Below are 18,592 nucleotides of genomic sequence, written 5' to 3'. Positions count from 1 at the left end.
TGTGTGTATATACGTAAATGTACACATATATAAAAACTATACTGCACACACACACAAGTTACCTGATCAAAGAGCTGCTTGCCTGTTGTGTTGGGCTGGATGGCAAATTCCAACTCTGCATCCATTGTGGTAACTCTCACATTGATCTACAGAAAATAAAGAAATATTTAGATCATACTGTGACAGTGTAATCATGTCATATACTGTGATTATCTTGTAAGAAACAATATATGATAGGCAATTTCAACAATTGTGATGGTCTTTTACATGTGCAGAAGACAACAGATAAAAAAGAAAATGTGAACCTGTAAAATAAAAAAACCCCTTCTATTTAGTAGTATAGAAGTATAACATTTAACATCAGTTCTGAAAGTCAAGCCATGAAACAAAGCTTAGAATTGATTTAACGGGATGGCTAACATGACTACTGAAGACTCAAAGAATATCAAGGTGTTCAGCTACTGGGCACTACAGTTGGATGTGTTTCCCAAACCTGTGTAAAAGGAAAGCTGAAGTCACACGCATTATCATTTCAAGGTATTTATACTTGGTAATAAAAAAAGCCAAACAGCCTGTTGCCCTGGCGTTTCTAAGATTTGGAGGTCCAGCTCGCTTGAAGGAAATGGGACAGAGCTTTAGACCTCAGGATAGACTAACAGCAGGTTTTCAACACTGGAGAGTCTACAGAAATTAGTTCCACTTATATTCATCCCATTCTATTCCTTCACTATAAGGCTGGAAAAATCATTGTCATTCAATGGACTTACCCACTCTTGTAAAATAAAGAATCATTTTCCAGATGATTCCCGACAGTCATGGTTTCTGTTTGTCCCAAAACAGTCAGGTGCTCCAGGTGGTATCTGGAGGCCTACCTTACTGCTCCAAAACTGCTTCAATTGGTACACATAGAAGTGAGAATCGTGATGAAAGAGAACCAACTACTAAATACATAATACTGCCTTCTCACTTCTAGAACGTTCCTCCATTCCTATTGCTGGGGGAACATATTTTATTTATATTTAGTGAAGAAGAATATAAAATATTAAACATTAAATTTACTTTGCTGTAAACGTAAAATCAGAAACAAGAAATTTAACCAAATTTAAGGCACATGCAAATATATTGTAAATTCTCTGTGTATCATAAAATATGGAACGAAAATAAATTAGGACTTGGATTAAAAGTACTTCTACCACTTCACCTGCTTCTCTATAAACCATTTCCATTAACTACTCCCTAATTTTTCTACTTGGTGAAATACTTCAAGAAGCAAGCCTGGAAAAGTCTCAGGAGGCCAGAACATAGATCACAGTTGTGAGAAGAAACCTGGACAGAAGTTTGTCCCTGTATAACAATTAAAGCTTGTTCACTCCTTTTTTTTTTAGTGTCAAGGTAAACAACTTTGGGCATGAGCTGGATATATGAGACAACAGTACCAAGAGCTGGAGGACCTGTAGGTTATAGACCTGCAAACAAGGACGATAGCAGGGGTTTAGCAAACTGTTTTTGTGTGCAAATGTGTGTGCAAATACTGATAAAGAACAAGAGTTGAAGGCTTTGGAGAAAAAGATAGTGAACTTTATTGCAAAAAAAAAAAAAAAAAATTAAAAGGGTATGTATTGGGAGGAGGCAAAGGAGCCATTTTCTTTAGATTTGTGCCCTTCCCTTTCAAGCGAGAAAATTGTTTATTCTCTAATGCAACAACTCATTTAAAATTTTAAGTCTAACTCATTGAGCTGGACTGGTTTAGAGTTGCCCTCACTTTGCCCTCTAATTACAAATTTTTAAGCAGTTTTCAATATTTAACTTTAAAAAATAAAGTCTGCTTTACAACAGCTACAGATAAGTAAAAAGGAATAAGGCTAAAATGTAACTTTACTAAATGCCAAAGCACTGTTATGTAACAGCATTGCCAAAACGCAGCAAGTGCCACAGAAGCACTGCAAAGAACAGCAAGTTAAACTAGTAGCAACAGACTCTCTGAAGCTGCAGCAAAGTTTTTACATAGGAAACCTAATTTCAAATGTCATCGTCTAGAAATGGACTAAGAACTAAAATACTCAAATAATAAAATAATAGGTGTAATACGGAAGCAAAACTAAACACAGCCTGTAGATTCTGTAAGCTTCTGGATGTCACTGGTTCAAATACAGCCAGAGTACTCCAACAGCTGTAACTCAGACAGATACAAATACAGATTAAGAGTACCTGGTCACTTACATGCATTACAGTAACTGCTAAAGACTTCAGCTATTTTCTTTGTCTTTGAACTTCTGAAAATGTAAATGCTAATTAGTAGCTGGGTGATCAGGTCTACTAAGAAAGTCTCAAATAAAGTGATAACATTTAAATGTTACCCTTTATGATATGACTTCTTTAAGAAAAGATTCAAAAAGGTAACACTGCTCTTGATTAAAGTATACCATTTGCCTCCTGAAGATATTTGGACAGATTTAGGTTGTGGCATACAAATACTGAGCTTTTATAGCTTTATAACATATTGTTACAAAGCTTCAGTTATTTCTGGGCATGGAAAATAAGAAAGTTACTTTTGACAGAGCCTGGGACTGAACCCAGAAAGTTTACTTACCTAACCCCAAAACTAGCTCACCCAGCTCCCAATCAAACGTATGCTCTCAGTTACATTGTCTGCTAAATAAAGCTAACAACGTGCTTTAAGGAAAGTAATGGGGGATGCACAGACTTGTCTAGAAAACAGTCACACAAGAAGCTCCCACATAGCAAATAAGGCAGGGAATTGAGAAAGTACAGGAAGAGAAAAATGGCCCCCACGGGCAGTGGACTGAAACTGCTGTAATATGTTGCTGTGCATCCAGCTACTTTGAATAACGCTTCTAACACCGTACTGGCAGCAGAGGGAAGTCATCTGAACCAGAAATTAGGAAGACAGATATTAACCCGGACCTACTTGCTCTGTGCTAACTTTACCACATAAATACAGAAGCAGTAAGGCTCTCTCTTATAATGGTGACAAAACAGACGCATGAATGTTTCCTCTAGCAAACACCGGAAGGCTACCACCACTCATACCACAAGACTCATTTTATGTCAACTTTTCAATCTTGCTCTTCCTTCAGAAGCTACCACGAAACATTAAGTAAGACTTAGTCAACTACTGCAGCTCCTCAGCTGCTTGACGAATCCAGCTCAGTTGCACACAGGCTCAGGGTAAGAGCTGCAACAAGGCTCATTTGGTACATTCATACGTAACTTTGATCCCAGAGCAGATGCTTTCTAAGGATCCTACTCTGGTAAGTTAATCAACTCTCCAGGAGGTTCGACAAATTCATGAGTATGTCTGAGCAAATATTGTCTTTTAGAGATTAAAAACTGACCATATCCAAATGATATTTTTGGTTCCACAATCTAATAATTTATTTCATTTATTACTGATCTAGAGATCAGTGTTACGGTGGTCATGGCTGGGGAATACCTAGAAATGCTATATGTTTAGAAACTGGGCAACTTCAACCTTGCCAGAGGGTTCACAAAGACAACATGATGAGAAATCCCCTTCTCCATCACAGATCAGGCAATGTCATACTTGAATCACAGCTCAGCATGGCAGACAGAATTGGGACCTGGCAAAATAAAACCTTCTAGACTAGCCCTTGCATCTCTATCATAGTAAATTGCTAACTTGGGTCCCTTACTTTACAGGGTAAGGAAAACTCCAGTGCTGTCAAAACCCACGCAGCTATATATAGTTTTAATGCAAGGATAAAGAGAGCATCTCGGCTCTCACTTTAGCTAGACTGCTAAAGACAGCTAGACTGATCTTCATCGTGTAGAGTCAGGGTGAGAACTGCAGTCTTGTGCTAAAGATAAGGTGGCATAAAAAAACCAAACCAAACCAAACAAAAACAAATGAAAAGGCACCAACACCACACACCAATCCATTGGCAGTATGTCAGCCTCTTTCAGGACTTGTCTTTTTGGCAGAATTTTATCCCATATGTACTGAATTTATGTAATGATATATTAAATTATATGAACAAATCATTTAGAAAAGCACAGGCTGCATTAAAAGGCCATGATGAGAAAGATAATAGAGGGAGAAAATGAGTTATTCTACATGATTTTAAAAAATTCTATGTTCTAACAGGAAAAAAAATTCTTAGCACTATAAATTTTCTTTAGCTGGCTACTTTTAAGAGTCAATTTTATAAACAAGGACACCGTAAGAATGTATAAAGTATACAACAGAGCTTAGTAGAGCATAAATTCTGCTGGACATTTAGGTAAATGATACTGCAAAGCTCTGTGTTAGAACACTAAATCTATGTAGCTCATGGTTTTTAAAGTAACCAATTAGCTTGGCTCACTTGTCTATCCTTAACGGCAACACTATATAAACCAGTGACTAGGAACAAGAACACCCCACCCACACCCCCACAGAATCACAAGAATTTTTGTGAAGAATTGCTACAGCAAGTAATTTTGCCTTATTCTGACAAGACTGCTTTGTCCCAATTTCTGAAAACAATTTAAAAAAAAATCTATTTATTATAAACTCTTCCCAAATAACAGTGCTTTACTTTCAAATGCATTAAACTCTTGCCTGAGTTATATTTTGCCTCTTAGCATCAGAAACAGTGATCTCAGTTTATCTGTGTTCTACCAAACTTGCTTCAGAATGATTAAATATGGTAAAGCAGAAGGGAAGAATGTCTATATACATGTACGTTGATTATTCTTTGTGAAGGAAGCAACTGATGTTTGATGACAGAGGCTGATGATGAGATAAGAGGAGATGTGCCACAGCTAACAAAATATTTAATCTGAGTATTTATAAAAAGGAATCCATCTAAGCTATTCATCTATAACAGAATGTATCAAAAACAACAAAGAATAAGGCAGAGCAGGTTGATGAACGTTCCTGGAACAGTGACTTCCATACGCACATATTAAAACATACATTTATACAGCAATTATATTTTTGTTGTATATTTTCAGTGCTTTAGGGACTTTAAAAATACTTCTACACTTCCTTATAGATCTAATTTCAACCTTGCGCAACTTAATGGGACATTACACATTCATCACATTAACTTTTGGGCCTCTCCTCAATCTCAGATATGTTCTTTAGAATATGCACAAAAACACTGTTTAACTTAGTCTAATGTTAAACATCTTCATCCTATTAAAGAGAAACAGGTTACTGTAGTTCAGCCATCATTGGCAGAGATCAATTGCGGCACTTCAGTTTTCATTAGGAAGCCCAAAACTGAGTAGGTACCAATATTTAGGGAAAAAAAATTAAATTACCTGAAAAAGGGTTTCAGTGGTTTTGCTTTGTTTTAATAAATGCAGTATTAATTACTCAGTTGTAAAAGCCGCAGGAACCAGTCCAATTCTAACTTTTAATAAAACTGCATATAGCAAAAAAGTGTCTTCCAAGAGCTTCTTCACACTAGTTCAGCTGATTACTGCCTATATCATGTTTGCATATTAAACTATTTGTGGTAAGGAGTAGCACTATATTGCTCTCACTGCTCTACAAACTGTACAAACATGCACAGTACACTCTGCAACAGCCACAGAGCACACATGTGAAGAGACGCAAGGAAAAAAAAAAAGAACAATTGATAAGGTTAAAAGGTAAGTATTAAACAGCATTAGGAACAGAAAGCTACAGAAGTAAAGCACATGCATTTTGCTAGTAGTCAAGTCAAGAGAAAACAGTCCTCAAAACTGGTATCAGTTTTCCATTTATACTGTAGAAATAAATCATATATTCAAACTGTAATTCAAACACTGCACTATATATCGCAAAGATTTTCCTGTAAAACAATAACATTCCAGTGAATTTATAGTGTATACAATTTCACTACTTTACAGAAGTTAATTTTGTAAATAAAAATTTTTAATGTCCATATTGTTCTACAACTACTCCTTCTGGATACTCAATATCCTAAAAATGCTGAAGACAATGAAAAAGGGGTTTTTTTGTTGTTGTTGGTAGTGGTTTTTTTTTTTTTTTTTTTAATCTCAGTAGCTTCGACATTCAGCCCTGTTGCTACCTAGCATAAAGGTTTCTCTTTCATGTCTCTGAGTATGGTACAAAAACGTTCCAAACTATCAGCAAAAATAGCTAGTAATTTTAACTCCTCTTACACCCCGTAAATACAATGAATATTTCAGTCAATTAAACCCAATCTTCTTAACCTATGAAATGATTAACAGTTATGTAACTAATGATGCCTAATTTTAGCTTCCGTGTTTCTATTTCTGGTAATGATCTGAGAGAACAGCATACATCTGAGAAACATTTTGTATCTGTTCGTTTAGGAAGAAAGTACTGAAAATAAGACTCAACAAATATTCTGTTCCTCAGTATGCAGAAAACTAAACACTTCAAAAAAATCCTACCCTATTAGTAGCTCCAGCTTTGATTACAGCAATAAAGACCTAATTAATTTTTTTTTTTTTTCTTGCAAAGAGGGATCACAATAGAAGCTAAATGAAACTTAATTTTGTACTGCCAGGCAGAACTGAGAACAGTCAATCTCAGAACTATTTTCTTTTAAAAGCAGGGGAGATGGTGAGTAAACCACTCAAGAACGGAAAGTCACTTTGTTCTTAATACAGACAAAACAGACTTTTCTAGTGAGGCAATCAAACTAGAAGATGCTTCAGTAATAGATTTTTTTCTGACATGTTTATTATTACATTAATGTCTCAGGACAATATATTAAAGTCACTTTGACCCTTTTCACTCAAGCTATGTAACCTAATAGCCTGTAGGAGACAAAAACCCAAACACTTACGTAAGAACAATGAACTTTTACTAACATTCATAAGATATCATTTGTAGTGCCATGAACCTTATTTCAGAAGGAGATTTCTGGGAAATGTGAAAGATCTTTACTTTCAAATTCGATATGGTAGGTCTCTTTACCAGCCTCTATTTACTTAGTTTTGTCTGGAACACAACACAAAGTTTCAAAGCAAAAATAGTGAAACTAAAATCTATTCGACTGAATTTTCTGTGATTTAGTGTTAGTTTAAACCAATCTATAACTTCATTATTTGTTATGCATATCAAAATAAAGCTTTATTCTAAAAGGTGGAGAGATTACTTACAGTCATACTGCTCAGGTTCACATATTGAGAAGAACAACAGATTTCCCCCAAACCATCAACAGAATCATTTCAACAGTATTTGGAGGGGAGAGGAAAAAAAAAAAACCCCACAAGCCTTAAATAGGTCACAGTAATACAGGGGAAGAGAGTGATAAAATAAGTGCAAAAAATTCTGTATTATGTTAATTGAGTTTTCTGTTATATATGATACAACTGCATATCCATGATTCTGTAGTCAGTTTTCAGGTTAAAAGACCTCTTATTACAATAAATAAAAAAAAAAACCCCACCCTATAGAACACAGACTGTTTTATTGCACAGCTGGCCAAAAAAAAAAAAAAAAAGAAAAGAAATCAAGAAAAAGGAGTTGAAATGTGAACAGTTTCTGGATCAGAAGTACATTTGGCTGTTATAGATTGTCTTTAAAGACAATTAGCAAGAGCTGAAATGAATATCCAGAGCAAGAGACCTTCTATGGTCCAGTAGTATCAAACCCTAGCAGAACAGCAAGACCCAAAGAACAATATCAGATTCATTAAACATAACCAATGACTAGGCTCCATCACCAAGAAAATGGAAAAAGCTTCAAAACAATCTACCATTTAAGAAGCAACCACAGCAAAACCTGACTTTCGATTTCATAGGTAAGTTTAATGAATCATTTCTCATGCATGCTGCTTCTTCATTTGCTGATTACAAGTACAACAACTTGCAGTTTACAAGGAAAAAAATGCATATGACATTTTTCAGGGAAAAAAAAAAAAAAAACTTAATTCCATTTCTTAATGGCTCCTTTCACCTGGTTTTCTTCTGAATCTCACATGTTGTTAGATCACCAGGAAGAAAAGCCCAACGCATGAAAACTCTTATATAAAGCCCCTCATAAAAGAAACAACATTCTTTCACCTTTGGCATGAGCCCAGCTTCTTTCCTGAGATCTGGTAGCTAATTTCCATTCCTAGGGTAGATTGTGACCACCTCCAACACTTTCTGCAATCTCAATTCTGAGGATATTGCTTCTCTTCTGAGCCATTCTAGAACTGCATTTTCTGTGATTCTCTCAGGTGCCTAAAGTAGAGGAAACCCCGCCTGCCTAAAATTTCAAGCTTCTGACCCCAGTCTAAGAAGAGGTAATCTAAGGTTCCCTTTTCTTCTACTGATCTCTTCTGTGGTTTCATTAGTCTGTATGTCCAGGGGCGGTTTTAGGGGTCTCAGAACTACATGGCCTCCCAGTGACTTTCCTTCTTCTGCTTGAAATACACTTCTCCTGTTGGGAAGCTCTATTAAAAGCACTACTCAATTAACATAGCCAGGACTCAAAAAGATCAGAAAATAGTATGCTGCTAATTCATTTCCCTACCTTTACGAGTCCAGCTTTCTTTAGGAACGAGGCAGGATATGAATAACTAGTTCTAATTTCATAAAATGCTATTATATTGCCCCCATCCAGGGGGGGAAAAAACAAAATCGCAGAAAAAGCAATATGGTCAGTGTCAGCCAACAGACCAACAGCAAAGCTCAGAAGAGAACTTAATCCTTGGATAGTCCAACACTCACATTATTCATTAAGCTGCACCATTTCCAAATATTGGCATAGAATACAGCTTATGTACACTGGTATTTTTTGATTAATAGCAAAAACCTTTTATATATCTGTATGTCCATACCGTTATGTGCATACACACACACACACTTACTTATGATTAGGAACAGGGCAGCTCTATTACTAAGTTGCAAACTCAATGAAACACCAGTAAACAATGAAAGCTTGACAGCTACTCCATAAGTCAATTGAACTGTATAGAAATAACCTCCACTGATAATTTAGTTCCCCCCTTCCACATCCTTCACTCACTGGATTTAGGAGGAAGAGACAACCAAAAGTCATTTAACACATAGCAGATGAAATCCTAGGTTTCCCATATTACATCAACAGCAAAAGAATCAAGTGGCAGAATAACAATCTCCTTAAAGAATTCTAGAACAAATATTGAAGCAAGAGTCAGAGACTTAATTATTTTTTTTCTGGGTAGAAAGTGGATAAACCCTTATCTCAGCTGAGAGGTGAACAGGAGATGACAAAAATTGCTTGTTCTCTCCCTCCTGCACTTACCCTCTAGGTTATACCTTCTAACATGGTTAAACAACCACCTAAATTGGCCCTCTTGCTATGACTAACTCACTGCACATGCACTGCCTTTCCCTGCCAAATCCTGCAGCAAATCCTTCCACTGATTCTACCAGACCTTGAGTTAGGCTCAAAGTATGCCTCTGTTAACCACTGTATGCTACCTCATCCCAAAGTTGACAAGTCCTGAAAAGCCATTCTTCCTGCCAGCCAAATGGTGACCGCTATGGTCACTGAGTACTGCCCACATCTCCAAGTGCACTACACACAACTCATTGCAGTACCAGTATTTTTTGACCTTTTCTTCACGCGTTGGTATTAAACTACCTGAACTCCAGATACATGCACTTCAGCAGATCTTATGAAATCTACTAATGACAAGGGTCAAAACTATTACAGCTGATCACCTCTAAAAGGTGAAAATCCTGTTAAATTCTAGATAAGTAAGAAAACAGCTACTTACTGGTTTCGGCATTTTTTTTGTTGTTTTCTTTACGGTCTCTTGTCCAAATAAGCCTTCTACAAACTCTTTGTCCCCTTCTGTCAAAAACAAATATAAAAGGGTTGTTTTTAAAATAATCATAACAGAGTTCATGTACATCACAGCAAATAGTACAAATTCCAAAGCAGATAAACAAGTGTTCTACAAAATACACATGTTCAAAAATACACATGTTCACAAAAATACAATGTACAAAACACACTCCTCAGTAGATAACATCAATACAAAACAACCGAGTAACCCAGTACCACAAGCTGCAGGTATCTAGAAAGTGCCATCCTCTCTAGTCTTCCTAGAGTACTAATCCACTAATGTTAGAATAAAGAGACAAGCTCCCCAAACGCTACACATTCCTTTAAAAACTTTCATACCAGACGTAACACTAAAAACTATTACCATTACTTGAGAGAAAGTAAGATTTGTACAAGGAACTACAAAGCTGCAATTTAATCTGTCAACTCCACTCAAACTTGAAACATCATGAAAATGAAGAATAACCTAATATGATCTTTAAAATCTAAATTTTATTTCATGCCTATTAAAGCATCCATTTCACTTAGTGAACAAACAACGTGCTAATTTTTTCCCAAAGAGAAGAGAAATGCAAGTGCGCCATCATAGCAAAAAAAAGAAAGAACTATTCATTTCTTTCCCCCCCCCCCGCCTTTTTTTTTTTCCTTTTTTTTACAAAAGGTTACAACCTATGGCTGCATGGTAACAGAAGTATTTACTATTGTGTCCTGGAAATTCAAAATAGTTTTTATACCTTGAAGAAAGTATGTTTGCAATTTTATTGGTAGGCAGCATCCTCCCTCCGTGCAATTTACTCTAACTGAGAAAGAATAAGCATCTAATCACCTTCTCAGGCACTTTTAAAGTAATGATTTTTATGACTCAGACCTGCTGCTGGTCTGCAAAGAGTACCAAAGGCGGCATTATCTGCAAAAATAATATTGACTAGAAAGGTTACACTACGAAAAATGAGAAAAAGTCATCGCAATCCGAGATTCCATCATTATAATTCCATGGCTATCTCAGACAGATAAAGTTTTCAGAGATATTGAAGAAAAAAATTTAAGGAATAAAACAATATTGGAGTAATTGATACGAAACTTTGATTTTTTGATAAGTACATAATTTATCATTCTTAAAGAAACAAGCAAGTATACTGTTAGATATATTCGAAGAAGTTATTTTCTCTTTACTTCTAGGTAATTAAAAAAATAAGCTAAATATCAGCAAGATCTGCACAGCAACCTATGGTGCAATAGCAGGGGGGGGTATTTTTTCCTGATCTGTAGAGCTACATTTGAAAAGAGGGACTGGAGAAAACAGGCAATGGATGAAAGAGGAATTTAAAAGATATCAATGTTGCTGGCTGGTTAAAAAAAAGAATGTTATGACTCTAAAAATCATATAAAGAAAGATCTAATGTTGTCATATGGATACAGAGCAAATTTTGTTTAAGGAAAAAACAGCCTGAAAAATTAACACAATATCCTTAAGGTATATTTGTTATGACAAAATTAACAGAGCACAATAATAAAGGTATAATACTAAATTTGGCTAGCATAAGGCCAATGAAATTTCTGTACATTTTGAAATAGCTTTTAGTTATAGAAGATATTCTAAAGTATTGGAAAGTATCAGCGAGACTACTTCATTATTCTAAGACTTAGTTCAATATATTCTTGAAAAATACAAACTACTTCTACACTTTTCTGCAACTTATTTTCAAAACATTTCAATTTTACCAGGAGAAAAAGGAAAGAAAAACAGATTTTTCTATAAGGTCTTCTGGAGCGTTATAACACTGTCCTTTGATAAAATTCAACAGCATATTTTCACTTCACAGAATAGATTCTTTGTTCTTCTCCCTGCTTTCTCTAATGCACTCCTCAGAAAATTTCTAGAGACTTATAAAAAACAAAACAACCTTGGCTCTAACTTTTACTATCAGTAAGTAGGATTCTGATCTGTAGTAATCTCTCTGTTCACCTTTTTGCCAGTAGAGTCTCATTGCCAGTGAAACTAAAGGCAGCTTGAAGCCCTAGAATTAAACTCAGTTAATTAACAATCCAAAAGCTAAATTAGATTCTCATCCACCATTTTATAAGTGTGCCAACTCTACAGCACTAAAAGCAATAAAAAGTAGCACAATTATTTTCAATGCAAATATAACTACAGGCACACAAAAAGAGGTATGGTAAGGTAAATCCTTCTCTTTGAATGCAAAGTTAGTACGTCTTGCTAGAAATTCTCTGAAACCTTTAGTAAGTCCAAGACACCATGACCTATTCTTCAATACAGCAGCAAAAAAGATTTATAGAGCAGTCTCTCCAACAGTAAATCTGTATCTTTTCATGCTATTGCTCCAACTTTAAATTTTCTTAATTTAATACAATGATCACAAGTAACTTGACATACAAATCAATTAGCTTACTATATTCTACTATAATCAAATACAAATATAATACCATGGAGGAGAAATCAAATACAAATATAATACCATGGAGGAGAATTCAGTGTAATCCATGCAAAACGGAGAGAGAGAAAAAGAAAGTTAAAACTACTGCATTAGTTAAGTCCAGTCTCCAGGAAACAGATGGTAGCATACAGCACAAAGATGAGATCTGTGTTACCAACCAATTAGTTTCTGAAATCTTTCCAAAAGAGAACATGTCTATCACTTTCTAAGCAACTCTGTAAAACTTTCATATATTTTATCACTGTAGGTTCTTTCACAAATATGTCCCAATCTTTTGCTTTTGGTTTTATCCAAACATTTTGTTAGACTACTACCACGCAACCCTAAATTACTTATTTGAAAATCTATTTTAAAGCTTCAAGGCAATATTTTTTTAATCAGAAATGTGACTACAAAATTTTATAGGATAATTCTACATCATCAAATCACAATTAGTAGACACATAATTTAACTGAATTTATAGAATGAATATTTATCATTTATATGCAGCAAAACAAAGCACTAGCTAAAATAAGAATCTTCTTGTGCAAAACCCAATACAAATAAATAGCATCACCACCAGCCCCACAGATATTATGAATCTGGGTAATTATAACAATAAACAAGCAATAGAAGAAGTCTATCAATCAAATTATAGCTCAGGTATTTTTCTTTGAAGTGTCTGCTGTAATATCTTTCAATAAAGGGGGGGGGGGGGGGGGAAACCCCAACCCTGTCATTTCATTTCTTTAAAAAAAACAAAACAGATTACATAAATTCATAGTCAACTATACTGTAGCTTATTACTCTTTCTGATCATAAAGACCTTGTGCTAAATTATGAGAAGAATCAAACTAAACATAATTCAGATACTAGTGTAAAACTTGTACCATTAGATGGAAATAATGGTCTAGACATAGTACAACAGCCCGAGTCTACATGTTTTCACACTCAAAGTGTTACACCATTTCAAAACAGTATATTCACATAAAAACATTGCAACTAAGTATTATCTCCGTATAAAAATAAGAATTTTGCAGACCTTAAGACTGTGCAAAAATTGAAATCAAATAAGCAGTGAATTGAAAAACAACACCTATCTTTCCCAATTATTGGCACCAGCTAACATTCAAATAAAACAAATACTAGGAAAATATTTGGCCAAAAGAAACTGAAAATCACTGCCAGGCAAAACACTGTACATCTCCACTATTATTACTGGAGTGAGAGTTCACTTCTGCCACTTATGTGCTTCTAGTGAATTTATGTAGTGGATGCAAGCATTTCAGTTTTACCAAAGGTTAAGCTTTGAAACAATTACTTACATATACTTGCTTTTATCTTAACACCAATGTCAAATTGCACAGCAAATAGAAGAAAAAATGGCCAGCCAGGATTGGGAACTATCCTCATATCACTTCCCGCATTCTGAAAACAGCTTGTGACCTACTGTACGCACAGGCTCATCACTTTGGCATTTCTGCTCCTGAAGGTGCCTCTTCCAAGTTAGGATTCAGCGGAGTTCTGAGTTTGCAGAGTTCCTTCTGCTATGGCACTCCAGTCCTGGGGACCTTCGAAGTACATGCTGGCGATTCAGACGCTGAGCCAAACTGCCAAAATGTGACCTGGCTCCACATGACATGCAAATAAATAAAAGTCACCCAGAACTCCAAAAATTCTCTTAAAATGCAGAATTGTGATTTTAATTGATTTCACTACAAGTCAGATTTTTAAATCATTACCATCCATGTTTCCAGTTATGCCACAGAGGCTGACAAATAAAGCAATTGTTGAAAGATGACAAAGAAAGCTTTCTTTGTAAAATGATGGCGTATAATATGCTTGATGCCAAAAGTCTGTCAAATAATTTATACAGCAGCTGTTTTCAAAAGAAACATTCATACTCAGACATGGGTCTGAGGTCAGGTGAGAAAGGGAGAGGAGGCAGAAGGCTCGAGCAGGATGTCTGCCTGGCAGAGAACGAATCCTCAAAAGCAGGATATCCACCTGACAGCTTAGGAGCTCCTCTGAGAAGCAGTCCCCTAAGTAGTGTGACTCCTAAGCTCTATAGAAAGGAAGCTCATCATCTGTTTTTCTACATACAGATGGTGGAAATGACAGGGCTTTGGGTATAGCAGTATAACCCTCTCATCCATTTATTTACAAGAACTTATTTAAAATAAATACTTTTTTCTCCTCAGATTCTTATGCCATTCCAATTTCCACAACACCTAAAAGTTTTAGATTTGGGGGGAGGCAGCAACAGGAAACTTGCAGGTTCACTGTACCTGACTAACTGGTCTCAGCTTTCTGCAAAAAAGTCTCTGCTCCAAAGCAGCCTTTGAGGACCTGCAGGGCAATTATCTTTTACACTACTCTTAACAGCTCCCTAGTGACACATTTTCTGAAGTCCAAAAGAGAAGTTCATGTGCCATACACTTTACGTCTGCATACATCTCTTTCAGACAGATGAGGGAAGGTGGTCTACACAAATGTTGGAGACAGAGAGAAACCATGGAAGAAACCAAAATAAGCTATCTCATTACAAAAGGGGAAAAAAAGCTGAGTTCTATAACAAACCAATCATAACCAAGATGTGACTGCTGCTGGATATCTCCCGTAGACTTTTACATACCCACCTTTTTGATATCTTTTGGTATCTTTACCTTCTTAAAATCACCATTTCCCACAACTCTCCCCCCCAGAAATACTTGAGAGAGAACTGCCATCTCTCTGAAAAATAATTACAGTATAACTAGTACAATTATTATGCATTAAATGTATTTCAGTAGCTAAATAGCTAAATATATGCTGAAAAGTATGAAACATTTCATCTAAACTGGAGTTCTCAAGCACTTCAGAAGTACAAATGTAAACTTGGCATTTGCCACACAGTAGTTAAATGAAAACCACTACAGACTAGCCAAAGAATATTCATGCAATACTTACAATTTTACCAGTTAATAACAGATATTCTATATAATTTACATAAAGTTTATTAGGTTTAGTAATCTTAACTTCAAAGTTTAGCTTCAAAAATACCCACAACTGTACAATTTGAAATAGCTGTAGGATTTTGAAGTGTTATACAATACCAAAATATGCCATCTTCCCATGTACATTTGACATACAAGTAAAAATGGAAATTAAGATGCCTGACTGATGCAAGTACTCTGTTTCAACGAAAAACAAATTTTTCCTCTAAAAAAAACAGTTGGAAAAAATTATGACATAACCAAAATCCTGGATATATCCCATTTCAGAACCAAACATTTTATTTTATTTTATTTTCTGAATAATCTGGTTAAGTCTCTTAAAACTAAACTCATAAAATAAAGGAAAAGTAACAACATGAACTTGCCACTCATATTAGTCTCCAAATACATTAGTTAGAGTTCTTAAAATGTTCTGGTGTGAACATTAACCCTCTTGGGCCAATGAAATATTTTTATTCCTTGTATTACGAGAGTTGAAGGTTTCACTTCACAGAGATTAATAAATGTCTAAAGATGAAAGGAAAAAAGCTTTGAATTTGAAGCATGACTAAGAATTAGTCTACTGGTAAAACTACCTTGAGGATGCAGCCCTTCAGTGTTGAAAGAGTTTACCTAGGTCTATTTTCTTTATTTCTTCAGAAGTTGGTATAAAGCTTTGTTCACACTTACAGACTTGAAAGTCCTCCCTTTCCTGTATTCCCACACACTCCTAACGCAATACAAAGTGATATTACAGCTTTGATGTATTTAACACATCCAATACAAAGAAGTAATGCCTCGAACAACTCCCCTCTCAATCTCTGCCACCAGAAGTACCCTTTCTTAAAAAGCTGACCAACAGTTAAAGACTGTGGAAGAAAAAAATCCATATACCTATTCGGACAATGGCTAAAGTAACTTGCTTGCTTTCTTTACCAGGAACTGTCTTTTGTTGTCATAACCAGCTAGATTTCTCACCCCACTAATCTTGCATCTTGCAGATGGACCCATACTCTCACTCTCTCTATGGCTTTGCCTAATTTCTTGTGCATCAACTTTATCCTGGCAGCTCTGAATATTACCAAACTCCACAATTTTCTCTATTGCATGTCAGAAGTAGTCACTGACCAAAACTTTCTGTGCCCTCCCTACAGTCACTTGTACAAAGTTTCTTACAGTCAGCACTCAAGGAAAACTCTCTGGACAGCTCCTGACATGTCACTCCATTTCCACTTCTGTGTTAGATTGTTTTTTAAACTGTTTATTGTACTTTTGCTCTCTAGTCTCCCAACCTGACAGAAGAGCTGTGTCACTTTGGCACAAAACTTGGAAATATGCCATTGACCTGCAATTGCCATTTGCTACGGGGGGGTTGCTTATGTGGGAACATTACATTGCCTTACAGTTTATTTTTCTCACTGCCTCTCTTATGCTAAATCAATAAATCCATAAAGACAAGTCTTATAATCCAATAAACTGTTACTAGTTTTCTCTCATCCTTAAGAATGACAAAATTACCTCATCACAGCAGCTTTAATATTACTGCATATCAAAACCACGTCTTCCCTTTCAATGCACACTGCCCAGCAACATTGTGCCAAGGCAGTACGTCAGCGCTGATGGCAACAATGGTATTTCTACGGTCTTCTCAATCTGTGAGGTGCTGCGCAAGCAGATGAATCCCCAAAACATTTGTGACAAACAGGATGACAAATACTGCTGATGAGAACTTGACAGAAGATGATGCAGAGACTTGTCTGAGGCCTGACACCAACCACGCACAAAGAACAAGAACTCTGAATTGCAGCTCCCATAACTTAATCAAATAAATGCTTTTTAGAAGTACATACCAGAGTTAGGAACATGTAATACTTCTCTAGGACATGACATGGACTGGAAAAGACAGCTTCATGGCACCTTACAGCTGATACAACCAGTTGTATTGGCACTGAGTCCAAAGGGAATTTTTTCCGTGTTCAAATTAAGAAAACTATCAAAAACAAGTTAATTCTGCAAAGTTTAATAAACTCAGGTTCCTTATCTTCGCAAGCCTTTAAGCGGTGATGTTGATTACAAATGCCCACGACTTGTGCAAAACATTAACCCATTCAAAAACAATGCACAATGGCTCATTCAGGGCCGCTGCGCCCATTACGTCGAGCAGCACTTAAGGACTCCAAAATGTACATTTGTTGAAAACAATAGACAGCAACAGATGCTCCACAGCACTCGTTTATGAAGTAATTCCTTCTTATTCCGCCGCACCGCCACGGTCAGCTGGCCGAGCCGACTGCCACATGTCCGCGGCGGCCCCGCGGGCCGCGCAGCCCGGACGCATGAATAATGCAGGCGCCGCGGCCGCGCTCCGCGGCTCCCCCGCGCACCGCCCGCCGCGGCCCGGCCGCGGTTTTGTTTCCGAGCCGCGGCGCGTTACGCCGCCGCCGCCGCAACAAGTCGGCGTCGCCGCCGGCGCCGCCACGGAGGCGGCCGCGGGGAGCGCCGACCCCCGCGCCGCGGCCTCCCTCCGCCGCGCCGCCCGCCGGCGCCGCCGAGACCCCGCCCCGCGCCCGCTGACAGCCGCCCGCGCCCCGGCCCCTGCGCGCCCCGCGGGGCCCGGCCCGGCCCGGCCCGGCCGCGCCCCCCCTCACCTGCGGCTCCGCTGCCCGGCTGCGGGGGTGGGCGCTCCGCGGCGCCGGGCGGGGGGGGGACAAAACGCCGGGGTGGGCTGCTGGGCGCTCCGCTCTCCGCTCCGCGTTGGCCAGGGCGTCCCCCCCCGCCGCCGCGCAGCTCCCCCCTCGCACCGGGACAGGCGGTGCTGCGGGGCCGCCCGTGCTGCTCGCGGCGCCGCCGGCGAAGAGGCGCAAAGCGCGGCTGCCGGTGACAGCTCCGCAATATGGCGGCGGCGCCGCCGTTCAGATCTCCCCCCGCCCGCCCCGCATCGGAGTCTGCCCCGCGCTCCCGCTGCGCATGCGCGAGGCGGCGGGGCATGCGCGCAGGGCGGGGCGAAGCCGCTGCCCGGAGTGCCAGAGCCGGGCGGGGGGGCTGAAGGGCGGGATGGCGCCGCGGCAGCGCCGAGGGCTGCGCGCGGCCCTGGTGAGGCGGCGGGCACCCGCGAGGGGAGGCGGCGCGGGGGGCTCCGAGGCCTGGAAGTGAAGGTGCTCCCTGCCCGGCGGCAACAGGGCTGGGAGGCCAACAGCGGAGCCCGGTGCGGAGGGACCCACTTGAGCTACCGAGTCATGCCACTGCTATTAATACACCTCGCCCTCTGGCTGTCTGATAAGGAAGAAAAGGCTGGGGGAAGAACTGAAAGGAATTTCCAATTACAGCTGCTTCAAAAAGAATAATAAGAACATTTTAGGATGAATCGGGGGTGGGGAGAGGGGGAAGACGAGGAGAGTTGCCTGGCAAACCGC

General features: G+C 38.4%; 1 protein-coding gene across 2 annotated transcripts in view; it reads right to left on the bottom strand.

Annotated features, from left to right (window-relative positions):
* Positions 1–18,182, bottom strand: part of RDX (radixin) — a 38,712-nt gene extending 20,530 nt beyond the window's left edge. Inside the window, exons 1-3 of one of the 2 annotated variants that reach the window (XM_064505044.1) lie at positions 17,828–18,182; positions 9,699–9,775; positions 63–146 (exon numbers count right to left, since the gene is read on the bottom strand). In XM_064505044.1, coding sequence (XP_064361114.1) covers positions 63–146; positions 9,699–9,775; positions 17,828–18,167 — 501 coding nt within the window. In that variant the 5' untranslated portion in view covers positions 18,168–18,182. Of the gene's footprint in view, positions 1–62; positions 147–9,698; positions 9,776–17,029; positions 17,214–17,827 lie in introns of those variants that run through there. The other variant, XM_026111286.2, reaches the window with a different exon arrangement.
* Between the last annotated feature and the right edge of the window lie 410 nt (positions 18,183–18,592).

The sequence above is a fragment of the Dromaius novaehollandiae genome, chromosome 1 (genome assembly GCF_036370855.1).
Source record: "Dromaius novaehollandiae isolate bDroNov1 chromosome 1, bDroNov1.hap1, whole genome shotgun sequence".
In the NCBI taxonomy this organism is placed as follows: domain Eukaryota; kingdom Metazoa; phylum Chordata; class Aves; order Casuariiformes; family Dromaiidae; genus Dromaius; species Dromaius novaehollandiae.
This window is presented reverse-complemented; position numbering and strand designations above follow the sequence as displayed.